At 55.8% G+C, this 22,550-nt stretch overlaps 1 protein-coding gene across 4 annotated transcripts in view; it reads left to right on the top strand.

Moving 5' to 3' along the window:
• The window catches only part of LRRC4B (leucine rich repeat containing 4B), a 39,213-nt gene that overhangs the window by 10,310 nt on the left and 6,353 nt on the right, over window positions 1-22,550 (top strand). For 2 of the 4 annotated variants that reach the window (XM_032839218.1, XM_032839217.1), the window contains exon 2: window positions 7,971-8,302. In XM_032839218.1, coding sequence (XP_032695109.1) covers window positions 8,006-8,302 — 297 coding nt within the window. In that variant the 5' untranslated portion in view covers window positions 7,971-8,005. Of the gene's footprint in view, window positions 1-5,212; window positions 5,864-7,970; window positions 8,303-22,550 lie in introns of those variants that run through there. The other 2 variants (XM_032839216.1, XM_032839215.1) reach the window with 2 other exon arrangements.

The raw sequence follows: 22,550 nt of genomic DNA, 5'->3' as shown, positions 1-22,550 counted from the left end.
GGAGCCACATAGCAGCCAAACCTTGTATCCTAGCTCACCCTGGCCTGTCACTTGCAAAGTGCCAGACTCTGTCCTGGACCCCCTGGCCAGGGCAGAGTGTTCCCGATGGCCTGTGTTACAGAGAGGAAACAGGAGCAGAGAGACTGAGGGGCTGGCCCACAACCTCACAGCCAGGGACGGACCGGGGCCCTCCACCACGGCTCCTGGAACATCTGGGAACATGCAGGCCGCCAGCATAAGCGGGCTCGCCCCCTACCAGCAAAGGTTGAGTTTGGTGGTCCTGTGTCCAGGGACCTGTCTCTTCTCTTCCCTGGCCCCCAGCCTCCTTTCCCGCCCTCTCCCCTCTCCTAGCTTTTAGAATCTGACCCTAGATCTTTAAGGAGGACTTGGCTTCTCCCTCTCCCTCACCTCCTACATCTCCTCTAAGTTCTGCCGCTTTTGCCGTTTTGCTGTATCTGTTCATTGTCTCCCTCCTCTCCATCCCCAAAGCCCCAGCCACGGCCTCAGCTTCTTCCCCTGCACTCTTGGCCCAACTCCTCCCCAGACTTCAGCCTCCGCCCAGTCCACTTAGAGGGGTCTTTCCCTACCCCTCCCCTGTCTCAACATGCCCCCCCAGCACCCCTGCCTCTCAGCCAGCCTCCTGTGGAGGTAGGACATCTTTGTGACTGAGCTGGATTCCGCGCAGCTCCCTGACTCCCACCTGCTTCTCGGGTCCCCAGGCCTTTGCACCCCGGGGGATTCTTTGGTCCCCAACACACCACATCCTTCAGGTTCAGCTTTGACATCACCTCCTCCAGACTCCCCTCCACTGGCCAAGGGCGGTGCTTCTCCTAGACGTTCCGGACCCCCACCCTGCACTCACCGTCTCACTTAGTCTTTGTCCGGCTCGGTCCAGCTCCCCTCTGGACCACTACCTCCCTACAGAAGAGCAGGGGTCTTCTTGACCCCACCTACCCTGTGCCGGCAGGAGACCTGGCGGTAGGGGGCGCTCGCGCACTCGTTCTCCTTTGTGCTAGTGTCCACTGAGGCTTTGTGGGGGGCCCGCGTGTCCTAGGCGCTGGGGACGCAGCAGTGAACAAGCCGGACAAACTCCCTGCCTGGGGAGCTCCCCTCCTGGCGGAGACAGACAACAGACAGAACAAATCACTGTGGGGCACCTTCTGGCCATCGGAGGGCTAGGAAGGGAAGAAGTGCGAATGTAAGAGGTGGGGCGGGGCAAGAAACCTTCTTGCTGGCCGTGGGACAGAGGCTTGGGGGAGGCAGCCACGTAGATGAGTGAACAGCAGAGCCAGACCTCCGAGGAGGTTGGGATGTGCCCGGTGTGGGGGAGCCTCCTGAGGCCAGCATGGCTGGAGCAGAGAGGGGGGGAGGTGAGGGCCATTTAGTAAATATTTGTGAAATGAGCGTCCGGAAGGCAGCGCTATGTGAGGAGTTGGGACAATGGAGAGGATGACCCCGCCTCCTCCCAGCCAGTCATCCCCCTGCGAAGTCGGGTTCTGCTGGCCAGTGACAGGCCTGGGGTGGCAGCTGGGGCAAGTCAAGAGCTGAGCCCCCAAACTGTTTCCTCAGCAGCAGCTACAAGGAGACTGGGCAACCCTTTTCCCAGGGTTCCCCCATCTCAAAAGTTAGAGGACTGTCAATTCTCCGGGCTGTGGGCCGGCTTCCATCTGAAAAGCATCCAGGACAGGGACTGGCTCAGAGGGACACACGTGTGAAGTTGTTTCATCCAGCCCTGAAGCTGGCTCTGCCCATACCCTCCCCCAAACAACTTAACAGCTCCCAGCCTTGCTCACATGACAGGCATCCAGAGAGAGAAGTGTTCAGCTCTCTCTGGCTTTGATGTCTCTCCACCCTCCAGGCTCCACTTCCGCCCCAGTCCCTCACAGTCGGGAAGTTCTTCTTTAGATCTAACCTCCATCCCTCTTGCTGCGATGGCAGTCAATTTCCTATCTTTTCTCTCACCTTCTGAACTTCCCCCAGAAAAATGAGTATGCCTGACAGGAATGTTCCCTGCCTCCCTTTTCTCCTCACCCCACCTCCCCTGGGCCCCCGAGTTTCCGATCTGCCATCTGCCTGAATCCTCTCAGGCACAGTGCCCGAGATCTCTCGGAGCTCGGGCTGGGGAGGATGGAGAAGCTTGGGAGGCCCCGGCCGCGCACCTTCCCCTGGTCCTCGGTTCTCTCTTAGGCTTTCTGTGCTCTCCTGCCCTGCTTATAGACTCCCACTCTCTCCTGCCCCCTCACGTGCACGGTCATAGTTGTGTGTGGTGTGTCGGTCTCCGTCCGGCTTCTGTCTTTGTTCCCGTCTCACTGTGTCTCTGCCCCTTTCTGCCTTGCACGCCTCTTTGCTCTTAGGAGCCTCTTGCATCTCCGGCTCTACTTCGTTCCTTGCACCAGTGGCGGAGAACAGGCAAGAGGCCTCTCCCAGGACGTAGGGGGTGTGAGAGGTCCTGGGCCTTGGCTTCTGGCCACAGCCATCCCCCACACAGGGTGTGTGACCACCAAACAGTGTCCTCAGCCCTCTGGATCTGCTTCCTGCTCTGTTAACTAGACACACGAGACTAGGCCACGGGGAGAAACCAGTGGCTGGAGGTATGGGCAGTGTTGGGCACGGCACTGGGCGCAGAGTGGGTGCTCAGTGAATGCATCGCATCACTGTTACGGATGCAAAGTGGCAAGCAGGGGTCGTTGCCGGCAGGTCAGGTGACCTCTACCGGCAGGGTGTGGAACAGAGTAGGGTTGTCCCATCCTGTGCAGGGGGCAGGAAGCAGGAGGCAGGACCCACAGGAAGATGGCACTTGTTCAACATGGCCCCCAAGAGACTTCCGTGGGACTTGTGGTTGCTGTCCTGACAAGCTTGGGGCACTCTGGGGCCTTTCTGCTCTGGTGAGGTTGAGCAGAGAGGGACCATTTCCTAGGTGTGCATAGCCCTGGACGAGTGATTTTGCCTCGCTGTGCCTTGACTTTCCTATCTGCGAAATGGGGGTAACACCAACCCCTCTCAGAGGGCCAAGGGGAGAACTACAGTTATTGCAAGTACAACACCTAGAATGGTTTCCAGGCAATGCCGGGCATGTGGCAGACATCACCAGTAATGGTGGTGGTGTTATTCAAGGAGTTGGATCCACTCAGACATGTACCCCATGCTCAGAAGAGGAGAGGTTAGCTGGTGCTCCTGCCATCTGTTGGAGGAATGGATCTGGGGACAGCTGGGGACAGGTATCTTCTTGGCACAAAGCAATATTCAGGAGTGTAGCTCACACAGGTTGTGTCCTAGGTGCAGCTCTCCTCAAGGTATGACATTTAGTGGGGCGCAAGAGCTGCTTTGGGGACCTGCTGTTTGCGACTCCAGCCTATAGTATCTGGGACCTGGCCACCCAGGTAGCACCCTGGCGTGGGCACGGGCATTAAGCTGAAGGCAGTTGTGTTTGTGGCATATGGAGGTGCTGATTCCTCCAGACAGGCCTCCTGCGATGGGAGGGGACCTCAGGATCAGGGACAGCTGAGGTATGAACTGAAACATGCAGCTGTTGGAGTGTGTCCTGGGCTGGGAGCGCAGAGTGAGGGATGTGGGTGGGCGAGTGTGTCTCTGTGTGACTGTATGAGGGAACGTGGTTCGTCTGTGGGGAATACAGACGAATAGCAATGATAACTTTACTCATTCATTCCTTCGCCCAGTGTTTACTGAGCACCTACCATGTGCCAGGCACCACCATAGATGCTGGGAATCAAACTGTTCACAAAACAGAGGCAGTGCCTGCCCTTGAGGAGCTTAGGCTCAAGTGTGGGCTTGTAAGAGGCCAGATGGTGACAAATGTTATATAGAAAAGTAAAGTAGAAAATGTTCTGGAGAGGGGCAGGATGCCATGTGATTTGAGGTGGTCAGGATGGCCTCACTGAGAAGGTAACATCTGAGCAGAGACCTGAGAGAAGGCAGGCACACACTGGGGACCCTTTGACATCTAGACAGAAGAAAGAGCAAGAGCAAAGGCCCTGAGGCAGAAGTGTCTGCGGTCTGTTCTGGAAACCACGAAGAGGCCAGTGTGGCCTGAGGTCAGTGAGTGAGCAGGGGAGGAAGTTAGTGCTGAAGTCAGAGAGGAAGACCAGCCTGGGGAGGGAGGCCTGTAAACAAAGGTGATGTCTCTGCCCTTGTACCTCATAAGACTTGCCCCGCTGAGCTGCTGTGGAGCTGGGGAGGGGAAGGTTCTGGCTCCTGGCTTGGCCGGTGACAGGACCCCTCTGGCTGCCTGTGGGAACAGACTGGGAGGGAGGCTGGGGAAGAAGGAAGTGGGAGACCAGTGAGGAAAGACTCTGATCTCAGGGGGACATGGGGGGATGAAAAGTGGTCAGATCTGCTTGGGTTACTGAGCCTTTAGCTAGTTGGCCCCGAACAGTCCTAGGAGGCCAGTGCTATTATTACCCCTTCTCACAGCATCTATAGCATCTATAGCTACTTGTCTCCTGTGGTCTGTGCATGTCCGGGTTTTGAGTATAGAGGCAGCATTTGTCAGCATCTACACCAGTGCCTGCACGTAGTAGGGACTCAGAAAATTGTAAGCTAGATGGGCCGACAGACGAATCCAACAAATGAACACACTGCCCTGCCCTTTTCGCAGAAGTGTCTGGGGAGGTGGCTCTCCGGATCTGGCTAAGGTCCAGGGGAGAGGGCTGTTATCTGGGGCTGGGTTTCTTTGTGCCATGAATGGGGGCTGGCCCTTGGCTGAGGACTGGGTGACAGTGTTGTTGGCCCGGGTTTGCTGGTATATCAGCAGTGGGGGTAGGAGTAAAGGGTTGTGTGGTGTGATGAGGGGCTTTGGGGAGTTCCTGGGGTCTGGGGGTGTCTCCTGCAGGGTGACTCTCCTAGGTTGTCTGCCCTTGGGCTGGGGGACAGGTTCAGGAGGGGTGGTTGTGGCCAGTGGTGTGAGGTGGGGTCAGCAGTAGCCCAGCCTGGTTATGCAGCGGAGTCTGTGCCAGAGTCTGTGCCACGAGGCCGGGCTTGGCACAGCCCACACCCCCCCTTCCCCAGGGCAGTCCAGCCGTCAACCTTCCTCCCCCGCTTTCCCGACCTTCCCCTGCCACCCAGAACCAATGGGTTAATTAGATAACGGAGCCTTTGATTAGCGGGGGAGGGGGAGGCCTCCCGGTGCAGGGAAGGGGGGCCAAAGAGGAGGGAGGAGAGGCGCCCTCCCCGTTCAGAAGGAGAGAAAGAAGGAGGGAGGGGGTGGGGAGGGAGGGAGCTGAGGCACAGCTTGGCTCTGCACTGCCGTGTGACTAGAAATTGTAATCGCGGAGAAAGAGACAGAGCCTGGCCGAGAGAGAGACCAAGACAGATGGAGAGACAGAAAATCTGACCAAGACGGGCTCCCCAACCTACGAGAGGGTGATGGGGACAGAGCCAGAGTGAGGAGGAGATGGAGGAGAAGGAGAGAGGGGGCCTGGTCATCCGGAGGGGGGCGAGAGAGTGAGGGGGAGCCTGAAGAGGGGGCTGGGGCCCAGGAGGTAGACAGGGACTAGGCCAGGGGACCAGCAGAGAGGAGAAGGAGGCTGGGGGCACTGAGGGGAGAGAAAAGAGGCTGGCAGTGGGGGGAGAGTGGAGGTAGAGGTGGGGGTAGGAGACAGGAGGAGGCCAGCAGGGAGGGGAGGAGGAGACGCTGCAGTGGCCTAGACGCACCTTCCTGGGGTGGGAAGAGCGACTGGTGAGGGGGGGGCGCGGGGAGACCCAAGAAGCCCCTGCGCCCCCCCCAGCACGACCTCGAAGGAAGCCCTGGAGAACTGGGGAGGCAGAGCCCCCCTGCCAGCTGGAGGCATGTGGAGGGGGGGACCTGGGGCCCAGGGAGAGGCCCAGCAGAAGCGGAGCCACAGGGGTGAGTGTCCCTCATTGTGGTGGTGATGCGGGGGGGTGGACAAGGACGGAGATGGCTGAGGGCAAGGAGGGAAGGGGCGGGAGGCCCAGCCTCTGCAGAAGCTGTGATGCGGCGGGGAGGGATGCAGGCTAGCTGCAGGAGAGATGGGGACAGACGCAGGAGAGACAAGGCAGCAGGCCTGGACCTGGGGTGGCTGCTGCTGCTGCGGGCATCCTGGCCTGTGGGTTCTCCAGCTGCAATTTCTGGCCCCGTTGTCAGCGCTGGCCCCTGGGCCGGGTCATTGCCTATCTTAGGCGGTGGAAGGGGAATGGCGGGTGCAGGTGCAGAAGGAGAACCAGCACAGACCCCCGTCAGGCTCAAGAAGCAGAGACCCCGGGGGGGGGGGGGTCTTCATGAGCGCTCACATGACTCAGGGACAGAGGCACACACAGCCCCCAGGCCCCCAGGTGGAAAAATGAGTCCAGGATACAGACTCAAACCCACCCCTTCCCTATCTGTCTCTCTCGGTCTCTCTCTCTGTCTCCCCAGTTCGGGCTCTCACACATGCATTCAGGCACACAGACTACGCACATGCATTTTTATCTGAGTTAAAACGATCTTGAAAACTGCAGGAGGAAGAAGTGAGTGTGTGTGTGTGCGTGTGCGCGTGCGCGTGCGTACACCCGCACTGAGCGGGGGGTGGCCCCGTGTCCGTGGGTCTGAGAGTCCGTCTGAGGGTGCGCATGTTTGGGCGGACCGCTTCCCTCTGCCCCTCACCCGTGGGGAACTCGGGTCTGTGCTGGAACCGAGCCTGCTGATGTGGGTGCACTTGTGTGTGTACTCAAGACGCTGCGTGGAGGGGAGGGTGAACCCAGGGCCACAGTCCCCCCTCTGCCACCCACCGGCCAGCTCTGGGCTGGGACAAGCTGCTCCCCCTCCTAGCGCCTCAGTGTCCTCATCTGTCCATTGGGCGTCCTAACAGCTTCCTCCTCCGGTTTCTGTGAGGCTTAAATGAGAACACCATGTGTGCAGAGTCTGGGCTGTAGAAAGGGCTCCCTGGAATGCTGAAGCTATTATTGTTGTAGTTCTTGCCATTGTTGTTATGATCAGCCCATCCCCTTCTGTCTGGTCCTGACTGCACCCAGAGCCGCCCCGCCCCCAATCCCAACACCCACTCCCCCACCTGGGAGGCCACCTGCTGCCTTGCCTTGAGCACCTGCAACCTCAGGGCCAACGGGGGTGGGGGGCAGATGGGGGTGCGGCCCTCCCAGGACCCCCTTGGCCACCTCCTCCCCCTTTGTCTTCTCCAGTCTGCTCCCTCTCTCCCAACCCCCACCCCCACCCCATGCTGCCTCCCAGCCTCTCCTGCCCACACTTCACCTCCACAGTTGCCTTGTCTGGCACCTCACCTTCTTTGAGTTCCTCCTTTGAGTCTAACTCAACTCTGTGGTTGCTGCGAGGCCCACGGCCTGGACCGATGATGGGTGACAGGAGTCTGACAAGCAGCCTGCGGCTGGGCCCCATGCGGAGGGTGTTTGGTGCTGGGAAACTTGTCTCTTGGCAAACACTCCTGGGCAGGAGGTCCTGCAGGCAGTGAGAACACGTGGATGGGGCCTGTGAGGGAAGCCAGACTCCAGACCCCCCCCCCCCCCCCCCCCCCCCCCCCCCCGCATAGACTTCTGGACCTGGCATGTCACCCTTTCTCTCTCCCTTCATCTGTTTGTCTCTCTTTCTCTCCCTCCATCTCTACCTCTTTATCTACCTTTCTGAAACCATGCAGAGAACTAAGTTTGAATTGGACTGACTTCATTACTGGCCAAGTGTCTTGGGCAGCCTTTCTCTCCCCACCCCACTCCTGCCTTGGTTGTCAGTTCTGTGAAATGGGTATAATCTTCTGGTCAGGAATGACTTGAGACAGTGCAGGGAGGGCAGGACTAGTCTTCATCTCTGCGGCCCTCAGCAGGCGGGTCGACCCTCCAGGGGGCTGGGGGAGACCTGTCCTTCAGGTCCTGAGTGGAGCAGGGATGGTGGCAACAGCAGCAGAGCCACTGTGGGGGTTGGGAAGCAGGCAGGCCACATGGGGTTCCTGTCCCTCACTGATCCTCTCCCTCTATCTCCCCACCCACAGCCCCCCGGCGCCCACGTGGAGCATGAACATTGAGGATGGCGTGCGCCCGCAGCTCCCCGTGCCTCCCACTGCTGCCCGGTAGGATGTCCTGGCCCCATGGGGCCCTGCTCTTCCTCTGGCTCTTCTCCCCACCCCTGGGGGCCGGCGGGGGCGGCGTGGCCATGACATTGGCAGCCGGAGGGGGCTCCCCACCGGCCACCTCCTGCCCCGCGGCCTGCTCCTGCAGCAACCAGGCCAGCCGGGTGATCTGCACACGGAGAGAGCTGGCTGAGGTCCCGGCCAGCATCCCTGTCAACACGCGGTACCTGAACCTGCAGGAGAATGGCATCCAGGTGAGCTGGGAGAGCAGCTGGTAGAGGTTGGCGGGGGGCTGCGAGGGGAGGCACAGGTGGTGGCCGGCTCCTCCTGCTCGAGCTGGCAGAGCCTTCTGGGTGTCCCCTTGGCACTTAGGAGATCTTGTTTGCATACTGGGTTTTCTCATGTGAGGTTCCCTGTCTTTGTGCCAGGGTGTTGGGGCTCAGAGGTTGGACCACATGTCTGCCTCCCACAGTGTAGGACAGGCGAGCCCTTGGCCCAGCCCTGGAGTCATGAGTGTGGAGAGCGACCCTTGCACGAGGCCTCTGTGCCATCCACACTTCTCCACCCACTGTGTGGCCCTGGGATCCTGAGGGCATGACCCTGCACCTCAGTTTCTTCATCTGAAAAATGGGGATGACAGAGCCCCTGCCCCAAGGGGCTGGGTGAGGGCTGATGGGTTTTATACTGGTCAAGGACTTAGAATCTCCTGGCACCTAGCGAAGTGTACACTGCAGTGTGGAGCTCATGTGCCTGCTTCCCAGAGTGGTGTGACATTCAGAGATCTAAGCCTCCCATGTACCTAGTCCCATGTCGGCCCATGGCTGGTGCTCCAATGGGGCACCTGCCATCCAATTCACTGTGACCTTGACTGAGGTGGGCTATAAATGATGCTTGGAGGGCAGAGCCGTGTGTTTTTAAAGCAGGGTCTCTCCTCTACTCTACTGGCCTCTGGGGCCCGGTGGGCTCCGGTTGTGGGGGCCGAGCTGTGTGCTCTAAGATGCTGAGCTGCACCCCTGGCCTCTAGATGCCAGCAGCAACCCCCCCACTTCCCCAGATAGCTCCAGATGTTGCCAGATATTCGGGGAGGGGGCTTGCCTAGCTGAGAACAACCGTCTTAAAGACCTGTGGTCAGTACCCCACATGCAGGCCTCCTCCAGCCCCGGCCCATAAAGCCAGGAGAGAAGAGGGCTCCTGTGTGATGTCCAGATCCAGCCTGGAAGCTAACATCCCCCTCTCCCGTGGCACACCCTGGTCTGTCCCTGGGAGGGAAAGGGGTCAGTGCCCCCATCTCACTATTCCGGAGAGTCTGGGGTCAGGGCTCCCCTCTGCAGAAGAGAGGGGTCTTTTAGGGGCATGGTGCCAAAGGGGCTGCCCGCATCAAGAAGGCTGTCCTACATGGTCATGGGGCTAGCACCAGTGAGGCCAGGGTTGAGGTCCAGAAACAGTAGGGGCCTCGTCCCGTAGTCCCATCCCTGCTCCTGCATGATGGTGGCCTCTGGCTCCAGGCCCACCTCCACGGCAGCGTCCCTGTCCTCCTGGTGCGCTTCCAGTCCACCCTGCATTCCCAAGCTCTAGTCTCAGCCAACCTGCCCCTGACACCTGCAGGGGGGCCAACACCCTTGCTTTGTTCTCCCCATCCATGCCCTTGTTCTCTGGATTCTGTTTCCATCCTTCATTTGTTCGTGTGACATCAACATGTGTGCCAGCACCAGCTCGGGGCCAGGCCCTGTTTTTGTCCGGGAGCAGGATGCGCAGGGCCCTTTCCTGCTCTGGGCGGCTCACCTTGCAGAAAGGAAGAAACAGGGAACAAATGGGATGGCGCGTTTCCGGAAGAGGAGAGGTTAGCGCATCAGAAGTACCTCTGTGTGCTGAGTTCCCCCCAGCAGCCCAAGGCCACCGCAGTGTCCCCTCAGCAGAACTGTGCTCTGCTGTGCTTTTCTCTTTGGAGAGCTCAGTGAATGATTCAGGGCAGCGAACGTTCGCTGAGCACCCACGGGGGCCCTGCGTGAGGCTCCACCCACAGACTCGTCCTAGCGACCTGAGATGCCCTCCCCCACTCCCACCCGCTCCTACCCCCGTGCCCAGTCCAGTCCCACAGTGGCCACCAAGGGGTGCTGGCCTCTGCCTAAAACCCTCTGCAGGCTCCTGGACTCCAGAATGAGGTCCAAGCTCTCTGTTGTGATGACCAAGCCCAGTGCCGCTGGGCACGGCCTGTCAGCGCAGCCCTGGAGTTGACACCAGTTGTCCTCCTGGGGCAATTAGTCGCTCAGCTCACCACTCTGCCTGAATACGCCTGTTTGGCCCTTGGGTCCCAGAGGCAAGCCTCCCTTCGCTGCCTTCCAATCTGAGCCTACAGACTCCCCCTCCAGCCATCTGTGCCCTTGCCCTTGATGCCTGTATTTGTGAAATATCTCTTTATTGTCTTCTGGGTGGGGGGCAGTAGTCTAGGACAACCAGGCCTGCACACCCCCAGACACGGACATGACAAGGAAGTAAATGGTGTGTGTTCAGGATGCTGACGGCTGTGGGAAAAGGAAAGACATGGGGGACGTGGGTGCAGGAGGAGGGGTGGTTGGCTGCAGCTTTAAAGATATGAGGTCAGGGTGGCCTCATGGAGAAGGTGACACTTGAGCAAGAGTTGAAGGTGGAGCCTTATAGAAGGGCATTCCAGGCAGGGAGGCCCGCAAGTGCAAAGGCCCTGGGGTGGGAGGCTGCCTGGTGTGTGAGAGGAACAGCGACAAGGCTGGTGTGGCTGCAACAGAGTGAGCCAGGGTGAGGACGGTCGGTGAGGCCAAAGTGCCAGATCCTCAGGGCCTCATGCTTACGTGAGGACTTGGGCTCTTTGAATGAGATGGGAGCCAGGGGAAACTCTGAGCAGAGGACAGGTGGGCTGCTGACTTGGGTCTCTTCGGCTGAGGTGCAGGAGGCCTGTAAGTCACATGGATCAAGTGCCAGGGACCCTGGGTTTGAATCCTGGATCTGCTGTTTTCTTGCTGGTGCAGAATTTGGGAGAGAAATGCCTGGAGCTTGGCTGGGACCAGGCTGGTTGCGGTGGAGGTGGTGAGAAGTGGGCAGATTCTGGGTCTGTTTTGAAGGTGGAGACAACAGGATTTTCCAGCAGAGTGGGTGTGGGAAGAGGGAAGAAAGGATGACTCCCGGGTTTTAGGTCTGAGCTGGTCCTATTGCTTGGGCCTGTCTGCGCGTGCGTCTGTCGCCCGCCTCCCAGGCCTCTGGCTTCCAGACTTTTGATGCACATCCTTGTCAGAATGTCCACGTGGGTGAACTTATTTGTAAGTCAAGCACAGTTCTGCAGGCATGCGCCATACGCCCCCAAACGGCCTTCTCCCCCAGGGAGGAGAGTGTCCTGTCCCCAAGAGTGGACACTTGCAAACATTCAGTGGAACGGGCCTCCCCTCGGGGACACCTTTCAGGTGGGGGACGGGAATGAGCCTGCCAAGGGAACCATCAGAGGAACTTAAGGAAGTAACTTTTTAATTATCCAAATAAAAAAATGAAAAACAAATCACCCCTAACCCACCACCTGGATATAAATAGCTAGTTTATATTTTGCTTTAAAGCCTTCCTGGCTTTCTCCTATGCCCACGTCAATGGGTTTTTAAATTATCTATTACAGAATGAATGCAAATTAATTTAGAAAAACTAGAAAATACACCTAAGTAAAAACACAGGGACAAAAGCCAAGCGGAATTCTATAAACAGGTAATGCCCGTGAGCATCCAGTGTCCTTCCGCTCATATCCTCTCTGCGCATGTTCCTGGTGTGTGCTCGGTGGGCAGCCCTGGCCAACAGATTCCTGGCTTTTTTTTTTTTTTCCACTTTTGGAGAAAGAAATGAAATCACACCATTTGATACCCATTTGCAGCGGACTTTAGACCCTGAGTGGGTAACAGGAGCAGCTTTCTCCCGGACACTGACATCGTCTAAAACGTCAGTGCATGGGATTCCAGTGCATGGCCTTCCCATTACTGCACCTGTCCCTTCTTTCCGTGCTCGAAGTGATAGAAACAGCACTGTGGTCAACATCCCCCAGTGCATGTTCTTGGAACTTTCTGGAATCTGCCCTTGGGATAAATTCCTAGAAGTAGAATCTCAGGGTCAAAGGGAAGATCACAGAGGCACTGCCCCACAAGTCCTGTGTGTCCTGTTCCTGAGTGCCGTCCTCCCCACAGTGGCTGGTACTTCCCCACACCTGTGTGGGAGTTTGTGCATGCACACACACACAGAGCCTGACACCAAAGCCCCATAGAAATGGCCAGAGTTCTGGGGATCAAAGACCCCGCCCTGTCCTGTCCATGGTCACTTGCTTGACATCTGGCTCCACATCGATGGTCAGTCCTGTGAGGGTAGGGACTTCACTGCGTTCCCTGCCATATGCCCAGCCCCGGAAACAGAGCCTGGTGCACAGGAGGTGCTCAGCAGACATGTGTCTATGGAAGGAAGGCTGGCTCCTGAGCTCCTGCCTTGAGAACTTGGCAGTGTGTGTGTGTGTGTGTGTGTACACGCACGGAAATGGGGGGGGTTCCCTGTGGTGCCTGCGAGACCCACTGGCCTCTCTAGAATAGTGGCGTCCACCCTCGGGGAGGGCTCAAACACTGTTCTGAGACAGGACAGGGACAACATGTGGTGGCTGTGGTTTTTCTACTGCCCCTAAGGAGCGAAATAATTTTTAACTATCTGCAGTCTTCCATGGGCCCCCTAATTGTTTCTGAAATGGAACAGCGCTCCTCCATGAGACTGGGGTCCTCCCTGGGCACAGAGGCCTCGTGCCTTCTCTTTCCTCCTCCACTGCTTTGTATCCTTGTCCCTGCTGTTCCCCTCCTCCCCAGAGCCAAACGTCCTAATGTGTTTACTGTGGATCTTTCTGCTTGTGTGTGTTCTTGCAAAATGCTTATTGTTGCTTTGTGTGCATGTATTTTTAATTTATGTAAATGAAGCTGCATTATAGATGGCTTTCTTTGTCTCATGTTTTCACCCACCCTGGGTTTTTAAGAGCCATCCACATCGGGGTGTGTGTGTGTACTCTGTTGCTTTAACTGCTACAGAATTCTCCTCGATGGGTGCCCCCCCACTTCCTGCCTTCCACCTCCCAAGTCAGGACAGACACCCACGAGGCATGGAGTTGCCACCCCAAATTCTTCCTCGAGACCCCTTTGGGAGCTGCGTGATAGCATCTCCGGCATACACACCGGCGGGAACTGCTGGGTCAGGGGTCATGCACGTACTTAACCTAACACAGTACTCGGAGCCATGGAGCTTTCAGGGAGCTGCCCGGGGTCCCTCAGGGGTCCACCACGAGGTCATGCGGGCAGCATGTGAGGGCACTTGACAAGGAAGGGTGCCTCTGTCTCAAGAAACCAACCCACCCACCCGAAAGAGGGGCTCAGAGGGGCTTCCGAGAGTGAGGTCAAAGGATAGCGAGAGGGTAGCGGCTCAGTTCGTGGTCATCTGGGCACCGGATCTTACAACAGAACGTCCTGTGGCTATTAAAACAGAGTTTCGAAGAATATCCAATGACACAGGGAAATGCTTAGAATAGGATCCTGAGCTTTCAAAAGATGCAAGTAGGACGTCCCATGTGTTTTAAACACTGCACGGAAAGCAAAAATAAAATGCAGGGACCACTCAGAACTGCTCAGACGGCCTTTCTCTTCGCACCACTGATCTGCTGGATGCTGCGTTTCTTCTCGCTCCTTTCGGTATCTAAATCTTCTTCAGTGAGGGCACTGAGTACTTTTTGTAATCAAGGAAAAGTTATACCTAAAAATAATACGGACAAAAGACTGCACAAGCTGAAGATGGATTTGCTCAGCAGCCCCCAGAAAAGGGAAGAGAAACCCGAGCACTGGCCCTGGGGGTGTGGGTTGCCAGTGCTCTTCCAGCAGGGACCTCGGCATTCGCAGGAGGAAAGGATTACTTCCCCCATTTCCCGGAAGTCAAGTCAGACAGCCCCTCGCCGGACTTCTCACTTCTGAGCCTCACGCACAGAATCTCGTGTCTACACTCCTGCTTGCCTGGCTTCTGTTTGCTCCCCGCGGCTGCCAGGGCTCCTCCTTGTCCTACCCCGTAGCCACGGTGCTTCCCCTCTTACCCCTTTATCGTTGGATGATATTCTGTCTGATGAAGTTACCAGGCTCTCTTCCGTTTCCTAGTGATGGGCATTTGGCTGGTTTCCGGTGTGGGGTTCCCCCTCGGCCTGACTCTAGATTTACAGCCAGTGCAGGCACAGGGGAACTCCTTGAGTGCCTTGGGCTTGGGCCGGACCGCACACCCCTGGCACTGTCAGCGAGCCACACAGTTGCTGGAGTCCGAAGCCAGCAGAGCTCAGTCCCCCAGGTGTCCCACCTGTCACCTTCCCCGACTGAGCCTGCCCAAGACAGAACCCTTCAGGACTTGGCCCTGCTGGCCCCCTGCCCCTCCCACTCAGCTCAGGCCTTCATGCTTGGTGTTCCCTCTTTCTGGAATGCTCTTCCACTCTTCTTCCTAGGGCACATTATCGAACCCGTCTGGGCCTCAGTTTCATCATCAGCGAAATGGGGATAATAACAGCTGCTGAGAAATTCCGTGCCTTAGCTCTTTAGACAAGCATGTACCCAGTGCCACTGTGTGCTAGTGGGGGATGCTGGTCACATGGGCGTGCAGCGTCACACGAGGCAGCGTATATATATTGACTTAGGAGGACCGAGCAGGGGCCCCTGGCAAGTGGCCTGCCGCTGAGCAGCTCTAGCAAGTGTTGATGGTGACACCTTTGTCACGGTCACGTTGGTCTTTCCTGACTCAGGGAAATGTCTCAACCTCAGAGGGGCCTTCCCTGAATTCCCAGTCAGATCAAGGCCCCCTTGTCCCCATGGCATCCCGAATGTACTGATCACACGTGTGCACACTTGTCAAGTCACCACTGGCCCAAAACGCAACCATGAAATTTAACAAATCAGAGAACGTCTTGCCATCTTGCAGAGCCGTGTGGCCTTCCAGGAGAGGGACGGTGGGGGTCCCCATGTTTCAGCTGAGTAGCTGAGGCCTGAGAGACAGAAGAGCCATGTCTCCCCCTCCATTAATTACATCACTTCTCTGAGCCCGCCTCTCACCTGGTGGTGGGGGAAGAGGGGTGTGTGTGTGGCCCCCAGCCATGCTCCAGGCTCCATCCACAACAGCCCTGTAAGTCCCGTTCTTACGCCATTTCATAGGCTGGGGGACTGTGGTGTAGGAGAGGAAGGCCATTGTGCCGGAGGCCACAGTTCGGAGAGGAACTGGGACTTAGCCCAGGCAGTCTAGCTTGAGAACTGGACTTTTTCAACACTATTCCAGACGTTGCTTAATTCACAGTGATCTGGGCTCTCTGTATCCTTGGTGATACAATCACAACAGAGTATTAGAGTCCTGACTCTGTCCACACAGCCAGGCCCTGCTCTGGCCTTGTCCTTGCTCATCAGGACACTCACCCCAGCTTCCTCCAGGCCTCCCATCCACAGTCAGGGTCACTGCATCATCCCTGGCCTCTAAACTGGCCCGTGCTCCCCTTGCCCAAAGACCATTCCCAGGCTGGCCTGTCCCTGTCCCAGCCACACCACACTCGGGTCCGCCCTCTGCTGGGCCCAGACACTGCCCAGCCCTGCCCTTCCAGCCTGGCGGAAAACAGACCTTGACAGGCCACAGCCACGTTCCCCTCCTCGCGGGTTCCAGATATTTAGTGGAATCCTCACAACTGTGACACCATGGGCTGGTGTCCTGAGACACCATGAAGGGAGTCTCCTCCCCACACGGAAGCAGGCTCCACACTGGAAGCTGCCCTGGGACCATGAGTCCCTCTCCCTGCACGGTCTGCCCCTCCTGTGTCTGCCTGGCCCTGGCTTGTCAGTCTGCGTCCCCTAGTTCATGTCGCTGATTCCTTTATTGAGCAACTCCTGTGTGCCAGGCTCTGCTGTAGGTGCAGTGAAAGGGACCTGTGCTATGTGCTCCTGATGGAGGTGGGAGCTGAGCAAAGAGTTGGGGGCAGGCAGAGGCAGGGAGCCTCCCTCGGAAGGAGGTGTTTGACCACCCCCCAGCCTTCTCCTAACCCCACCCACTCACTGCCTTAGGCAAAGCTGGGGTGCACTTAGCTCCTGATATAGATCTTACCTCCCCTCCCCAGGCATTATCTGCACCCAGGTTCAGATGCCTGTCCGGGCTGGGGGTCGGGATGCAGAGGTGGGGAACAGGCCAGACTCCACCAACGGGGCAGGCAGGGCTTGGCCCAGGAGGCCTCCTTGGTGCATGAATGGGAGGAGAGGACAGGAGGGCAGGAGAGAGCAGAATAGGCCGGGGTGAGTGGACACACTCTTGTGTGAATGGGGCCGGCATCTGAGAGGAAGAGGCAGGCATGGGGCAAGGACGTCTAGGAGGCCTTAGCAAGGAGAAGGTTTTTGTTTTGTTTCTAAGAGAGCTTTGAGTGACTGGTGCCCTGAGCAGGTGCAGAGGCTGGGGTGGTGTTCCAGGAGGGGACAGCATGAGCCCAGGTGTGGAGGAGGAGGAGGAGGAGGAGGAAAGTGACAGGAGCGCTCAGGCACTAAGCTCCTAATGTGTGAAAAGGCATTTCATCCTCTCACCAATCCTAGGAAGTAGATTTTATAATCCCCATTGCACAGATGGGGGAGCAGGCCTAAACTTGACCCCCAGTCGCAGAGGTAGTAAATGGTCAGCCATCAGGACTCCAGCGGTGTGCCAACAAAAAGGGTCAGCAGGGCCGGGGCAGGCACAAAACAAGTCTAAGTCTGCCCGGGGTACTGAGGAAGAGAGCAGTTTGGGCGCTCTCCTCTTGGGTTGATAGTGGGGGCCGCTGAGCTCCGGCCAGAGCCCTTCCCCACCCACCGCCCTGTGCAGCAGTGGAAGGCCAGCCTGTGGGGGCTGAGAGGTTGGCTCCAGCCGCCCTCACCCAGCATGGTTCCTGGAAGGTGGAGCACAGAGCCTCTGGCACCTGCCAGTAGAGCTCAATGCCAGCACGGCCTGGAAACTTCTAACAGGTTTAGAACTTGTTTCTGGGCAGCAAAAGTGTAAGGTTGACAGAAACAATTATGGATTTCACTGGAGGAGATGCTGTGTTCTAAATGGCCACCGTGTCCCTGGGCTGTGCTGGGTTACTGTGATGCAGGCTTGTTCTCACCTAGTCCTCAGGACCCCTGTGCCCATGTTACGGAGGAGGACACTGAGGCCCCGAGAAGCTGAGTCTAGGCCCAGGTGGCTCAGTGCAGGAGCCCCCAAGCTTGCCAGATTCCCTCAAGGGGATCCCAATTGAAAAGAGAGGCACAAGGCCCTTGCCGCAGGGAAGGAGGAACTACAAGAAGTCATCACAAAAGCACTTGGTACAGAAAAACTACAATGTTTTTAAAATTGTGCATGCAAAGAACACTCACAAGAGAAGACAGTAAGCTACTAACTTTGTTATCAGTTCATACATTCAAAATGTAGAAAAACAATTTATCTTCATAGCGTTAAGGTGAACAATTCACTTAATCATTTCCTATCACAGTTAAATTTTTAATAAAGGATTTCTTGATGGTTTTCTTAAAAACCCCAACAGAATGCAGTGGGGCTTTTCGGTGTTAGTTATGTTTACCTACCATAGCTGAAGCGGAAAGTCCCCTAAAGAACAGGCCAACTTCCAGGATGACAGGAGAGGAGAGGCTCCCCCTCAGGGTTGGGAGTGGTCCTCAATGGGTCACCCTCCCTTGCCTAACTGGCATCCATACCCTTGTCACTAAGCACAGAGTCAGGCCCATGTGGAGGAGGGCTCAGCTGAAGGAGTGAGGGGCTGTGGGTACTTGGCTATTAGGTGCCTGTCAGAAGCGAGACCCCAGGACTACCTCCTCTGCAACATCACAGAACATCAGTGTCCTTCCAGGCCCAGTGTCAGGCCAGGAGGACCGGGGAAATTGCCCTCTCCAAGAACCAGTCCCCACTGCGTCCATCCTCCTCTGGGCCAGTGGTCACAAGAGTGCCCGGGTTTAAGATTATCTGCCGGATATGGGGGGATGTCAAACTGTGCTGTGGAGCGGCCCACACCTGCCTCTCCCCCTGCAGGCAGGGCAGCACCTGTGAGCTGCTTACACCATGGCCACTCAAATGATCATTTGCATAATTATTATGTTTAGTGTCCCCCCCACTTGAGGTCAGGCTCTGGGAAGTCAGGGCTGTGTCTTTCTTGTCCACAGCTGGATCCCCAGAGCCCAGCAAGATACTTGACACATAGCAGACACTCAAAGAATATCTCTCAAATGAGCAAATCAACACGTGGGTATGGCTGAATCATGAACAGGCACCACAGCTCAAAGAATACATTGAAAACAACAGAGAGCCCAGCCCTCTTGGCTCAGGGTGGGTGGACACAACGGAGACTTCATATTTATTTAGACTGCGGAGAAGCAGACTTCGAGTCCTGGTTCCACTATTTCAGAGCTACGAGACTGAAGGCAGATTAACTTTTCCTCTCTGCAGTAAACTATCAAACATGAGGGGAGGCAGAGACATGTGGCCCACAACCCCCACGTGACAGGATTTCCACAAGAACTAAGATCACCACCTCGGAGCACTTAGTACAGGGCCTGGTACACAACAGTCACTTAGCAAGTAATGGCTTTGCCCTTCTGCCTCATCGGGAACCTGCCTAGGATGACACTGTTTCAGAGTAGGGATGGATCAGCCTTGTACTCCTTGGGAGGAGAGGAGAGGAACTGGCCAACAGTGGTCTTCAGGTATGCATGTTAAATTTTAAGGGTGACCACTAAAATAAGAGAAAGGGAAAATACGTGAATTCTAAACTAGAGGGGCGCCTGGGTGCCTTAGTTAACTGTCTGCGTCGGCTCAGGTCATGATCCCAGGAGCCCTACGTTGGGCTCCCTGCTCAGCATGGAATCTGCTTCTCCCTCTGCCTTCCATTCCCCCTGCTTGTGCTCTCTCTCACTTGCTCACTCTCAAATAAAATCTTTTATTAAAAATTATAAAATAGTAGATAAGGGAAATGGAATAAGGAAATCAATGGAAAAGATGACAGGAAAGAGAAAGAATAGGCTGCAAAAAGTCAGGCAAAGAAAAAGCACAAAATAACGGAATAATTCCCAACGTACTAGTAATTATAATAAATGTAAATGGACTAAACTTCCAGTTAAAAGACGGAGATTTTTAAGACTATATTAAAAACGAAATACAAAAGACACACCTAAGACAGCAGGTCAGTATGGATGAAAACAATTAAGATGGCAAATGTTAACAAAAAACAAAACAAAACAAAACAAAAAAAAACAGTTAGTTGGAACCAGTTCCATCACTGAGGGTTTCAACACGTTGGCATTGTCACCCAGGCCAAAAGGTGTGCAGGTACACATCAACTAACACAACTGGGGTGCTCTCCAAATCAGACCCTTGTCCATTCTGGCCCATTCACTCAACACACTTGGCTGAAGGAGGCCAGGAACTAGGGGACAGGGAATGTGGAAACCATCCAGATGGTGTCCACTCATAAAGACTCAAAGCCTAGCGAAGGAGAAAGATGCATTAAGCCAGTATGGTAAGAGAACGTGCGTGACACATTAGTGATCAGGGAAACACAGGGGGCTTACTGGGGGAAGGCAACTGAAATTTCTCAGAGAGCAAGGATGAGGATGGCATCCCAGGCAGAGGGCATAGCCTGTGCAAAGGCAGAGATGTTGGGCACAGCACAGCAAGTGTGTGGAACTCACACCTCTCCCTGTGGCTGGAGTAGAGGAGAGGCACTGGGACAGTCCTACAGGGCCTCTGACCCCAGGTCGAGAGTGATAGGGAGCCACGGGAGGACTGTGAACAAGGATGTGGTGGTGTCTGAACGACATGTTAGCCAATGTAGAAGAAAGATGCTGAGGAAGAAACTGGATGCCCAGACTTGGACAAATGGTCATGATCACTATGAGCTGAATCAAAAATTTTAAATATATATATTTCTGCATGCTTGCCATGTCCTAAGCACTCTAGATCTTGTCCAAGTCTCACAGTAATCCTGCAGTACCTATGAGGAAAGTGGGCTCAGAGATATTAGGACACTCGCCACAGGTCACACAGCTGGTCAGCAGCGAAGCCAGGATTCAAACCCAGACCCAGCAACTCCCCACTAGGCTGTTCCCCCAGGCATCCTGCAGAGGAGGGAGAACTGACTGGAATCCTGGTAAAAATAAAAGCCCTCACTATTTAAAGCAACCCAACAGCACATCTTCAATAAAACCAGGCTTCCCTTTGCAGCAACACCCCCGTCCTGCTTAGCTCTCAAGTACATTAGTAAAGTGATTGGAGGGACCCCACCCCCCTTGGAGATGCCCCTCATCTCCCTTCACACACGCCCTTCCCATCACTCCTGAGACAAAGCTCACAGAGCAGGAGCAGCCTCTGCCAGCAAGCACCTTACGGACATACGGACATATGGACATACGGTAGTTGTGGTCTCTCCATCCAGAGGACCAGGGAGATGTGGGCTGGAATCCCAGCTGTGTACTTCCCAGTGGGCACGGTGGGATTCCCTACTGAGTCACTGGACCTCACTGAGCCTCAGCCTCCGGGTACACACCCCAAGTCTGCGGCATCCTCATTGTGGGACTTCACTGAGCCGGTTCCCTCTCTGAAAAGTAAGCCTGACAACAGTCTGCCTTGCAGGGCTGGTGGGGGACAGCTGAGGTGACAAACGAATGCCCAGCCCAGAGCCTGGCATTTGTCACCTCATCTCAGTGAGCACCTGCAGTGCCAAGTCCTGTGCTGAGCAAATGTCAGTGATTCCCTTGAGTCTCAGGGACACCTGTAAGGTCGACATCACGATGCCCTTTCACAATGAGTGCCCCCCCCCACCATTTGCACCTTCAGAACTGCTTTATCCCCATGCAATAAAAAAGCAGTGGATGAATGAATGAATAAGGGACATTTGGGCTGGCTCCAAGGGAGTGAGCAGGAATTTTCCAGGCAGACAAAAAGGGAAGGACATCCTGAGAAGAGAGCAGCATAAGCAAAGATAGTTCTAGGAGTGGTTATTGACTGAAATGTCACCAGAGTGAGGATTGCCAAGGGCAGGGGGCTGTGCAGAGGGGAGGGGAGAGGCAAGCAGAAGTCGGCCAAGCAGGGCTGAATTTCCTCTGAGAGCACTGGGGAGCCACGGAGGGCTGCAGGCCTGCCTTCCACCAGGAAGCTGGGCTGCGGGGTTGCACTGTGAACAGGGACCCTGGAAGGAGGGAGGAGCAGAAGGGCACACAATGCTTTCCTGCTCAGCTTGCAAATGGGTTCCCGGGGAACTGGGGAGGCCCCAGAGCTAAGTGCCATGGAGACTAGGTGAGGGCAAGTTGTCTCTGGCCCCTGGACCCGCAGCCCTTTTGTTCTGGATTTCTAGGTCCAAACTCTCAAGTCTAACCTTTTAAGAGCCCACCGCATTCTCCCCCTGGTGATTAGCAATGATGGGATCCTCCTCCTGCTGCCTCAGTCGTCGTCACTATTATTTTAATAGAACCTGCTGGCGAGTGAGGGCCTGCTTTGTGCCGCGCCAGCGTTTCCCAGGGCGATGATAAAAGGCACCCTGCGAGGAGGGTTCTGTGCTTGTGATGTTTGGGAAACCCAGAGTGGAGCAAAGTGGAACCGTCCTTCCCCACAAGACTTCTCGGACTTTCAGCTCACAGCAGTGGCGCCTCCAGGAGGGACTGTGCGGCTCCAGACGTGTTTGATCAGGGAAGCTTTTTGTTGCTGCTGTTGGATATCACCTCATGGGATTAGCCCGGTCTCCCCCGTGCTCCTCCTAGGAGGGAACCGAGGCTGTAGCCACCCACGGGACCACAGCAGCCAGGTCCCAGGGCCTCTCAGGGTCCTGGGGCTGAGGCCCCAGTCTTGGGTACACACCCTGTTGCCTGGAGAGACCCCAGGCCAGCCCTCCTGGAGGCCATCCTGCCAGCATGTTCTGCTCCTCCCCCTGGATCCCCCCACCTCCATCCCAGATCCTGCAGGTGCCACCAGAGAGTTTTAGACCAGATTCCTTCATCTGATAGCATTTACTGGGGTTTCGTCCCACTCTAAAAGTTAGCCATGTTCACTGCAGGAAATTAGAGAAGGCAGAAGCGTATTAAGGAAAATAAGTAATTGACCCTGGCAATTCCATCCCAATGTCCCAAAGGAGGTATCACCCTGGTAAATAATTCTAGATAGCCATGAAATTTGTTTCGGAAGCATGTATCACGAAAAGGGAAAATACAGTGTAATACTATTTTTTTAAGTTTCATTTTTATTTAAGTAATCTCTACTCCCAACATGGGGCTCGAACTCACGACCCCAAGATCAAAGAGTCAGACACTCTACTGACTGAGCCAGCCAGTCGCCCCTACACTGTAATACTACTACTAAGGGAAATTCAGGGCCAAGGAGGAAATATGTCACCAAAATTTTGTGAAATATAAAAAAAGGTGAAAAAGAGATATATCCCTGCATTATATGCAGGGAGAAAAGATTAGAAGGATG

This window comes from Lontra canadensis, unplaced genomic scaffold (assembly GCF_010015895.1).
Source record: "Lontra canadensis isolate GAN:19392208 unplaced genomic scaffold, GSC_riverotter_1.0 scaffold107, whole genome shotgun sequence".
Taxonomy (NCBI): domain Eukaryota; kingdom Metazoa; phylum Chordata; class Mammalia; order Carnivora; family Mustelidae; genus Lontra; species Lontra canadensis.
The sequence above is the reverse complement of the archived record's forward strand: the minus strand, read 5'-3'. Positions and strand labels throughout refer to the sequence as shown.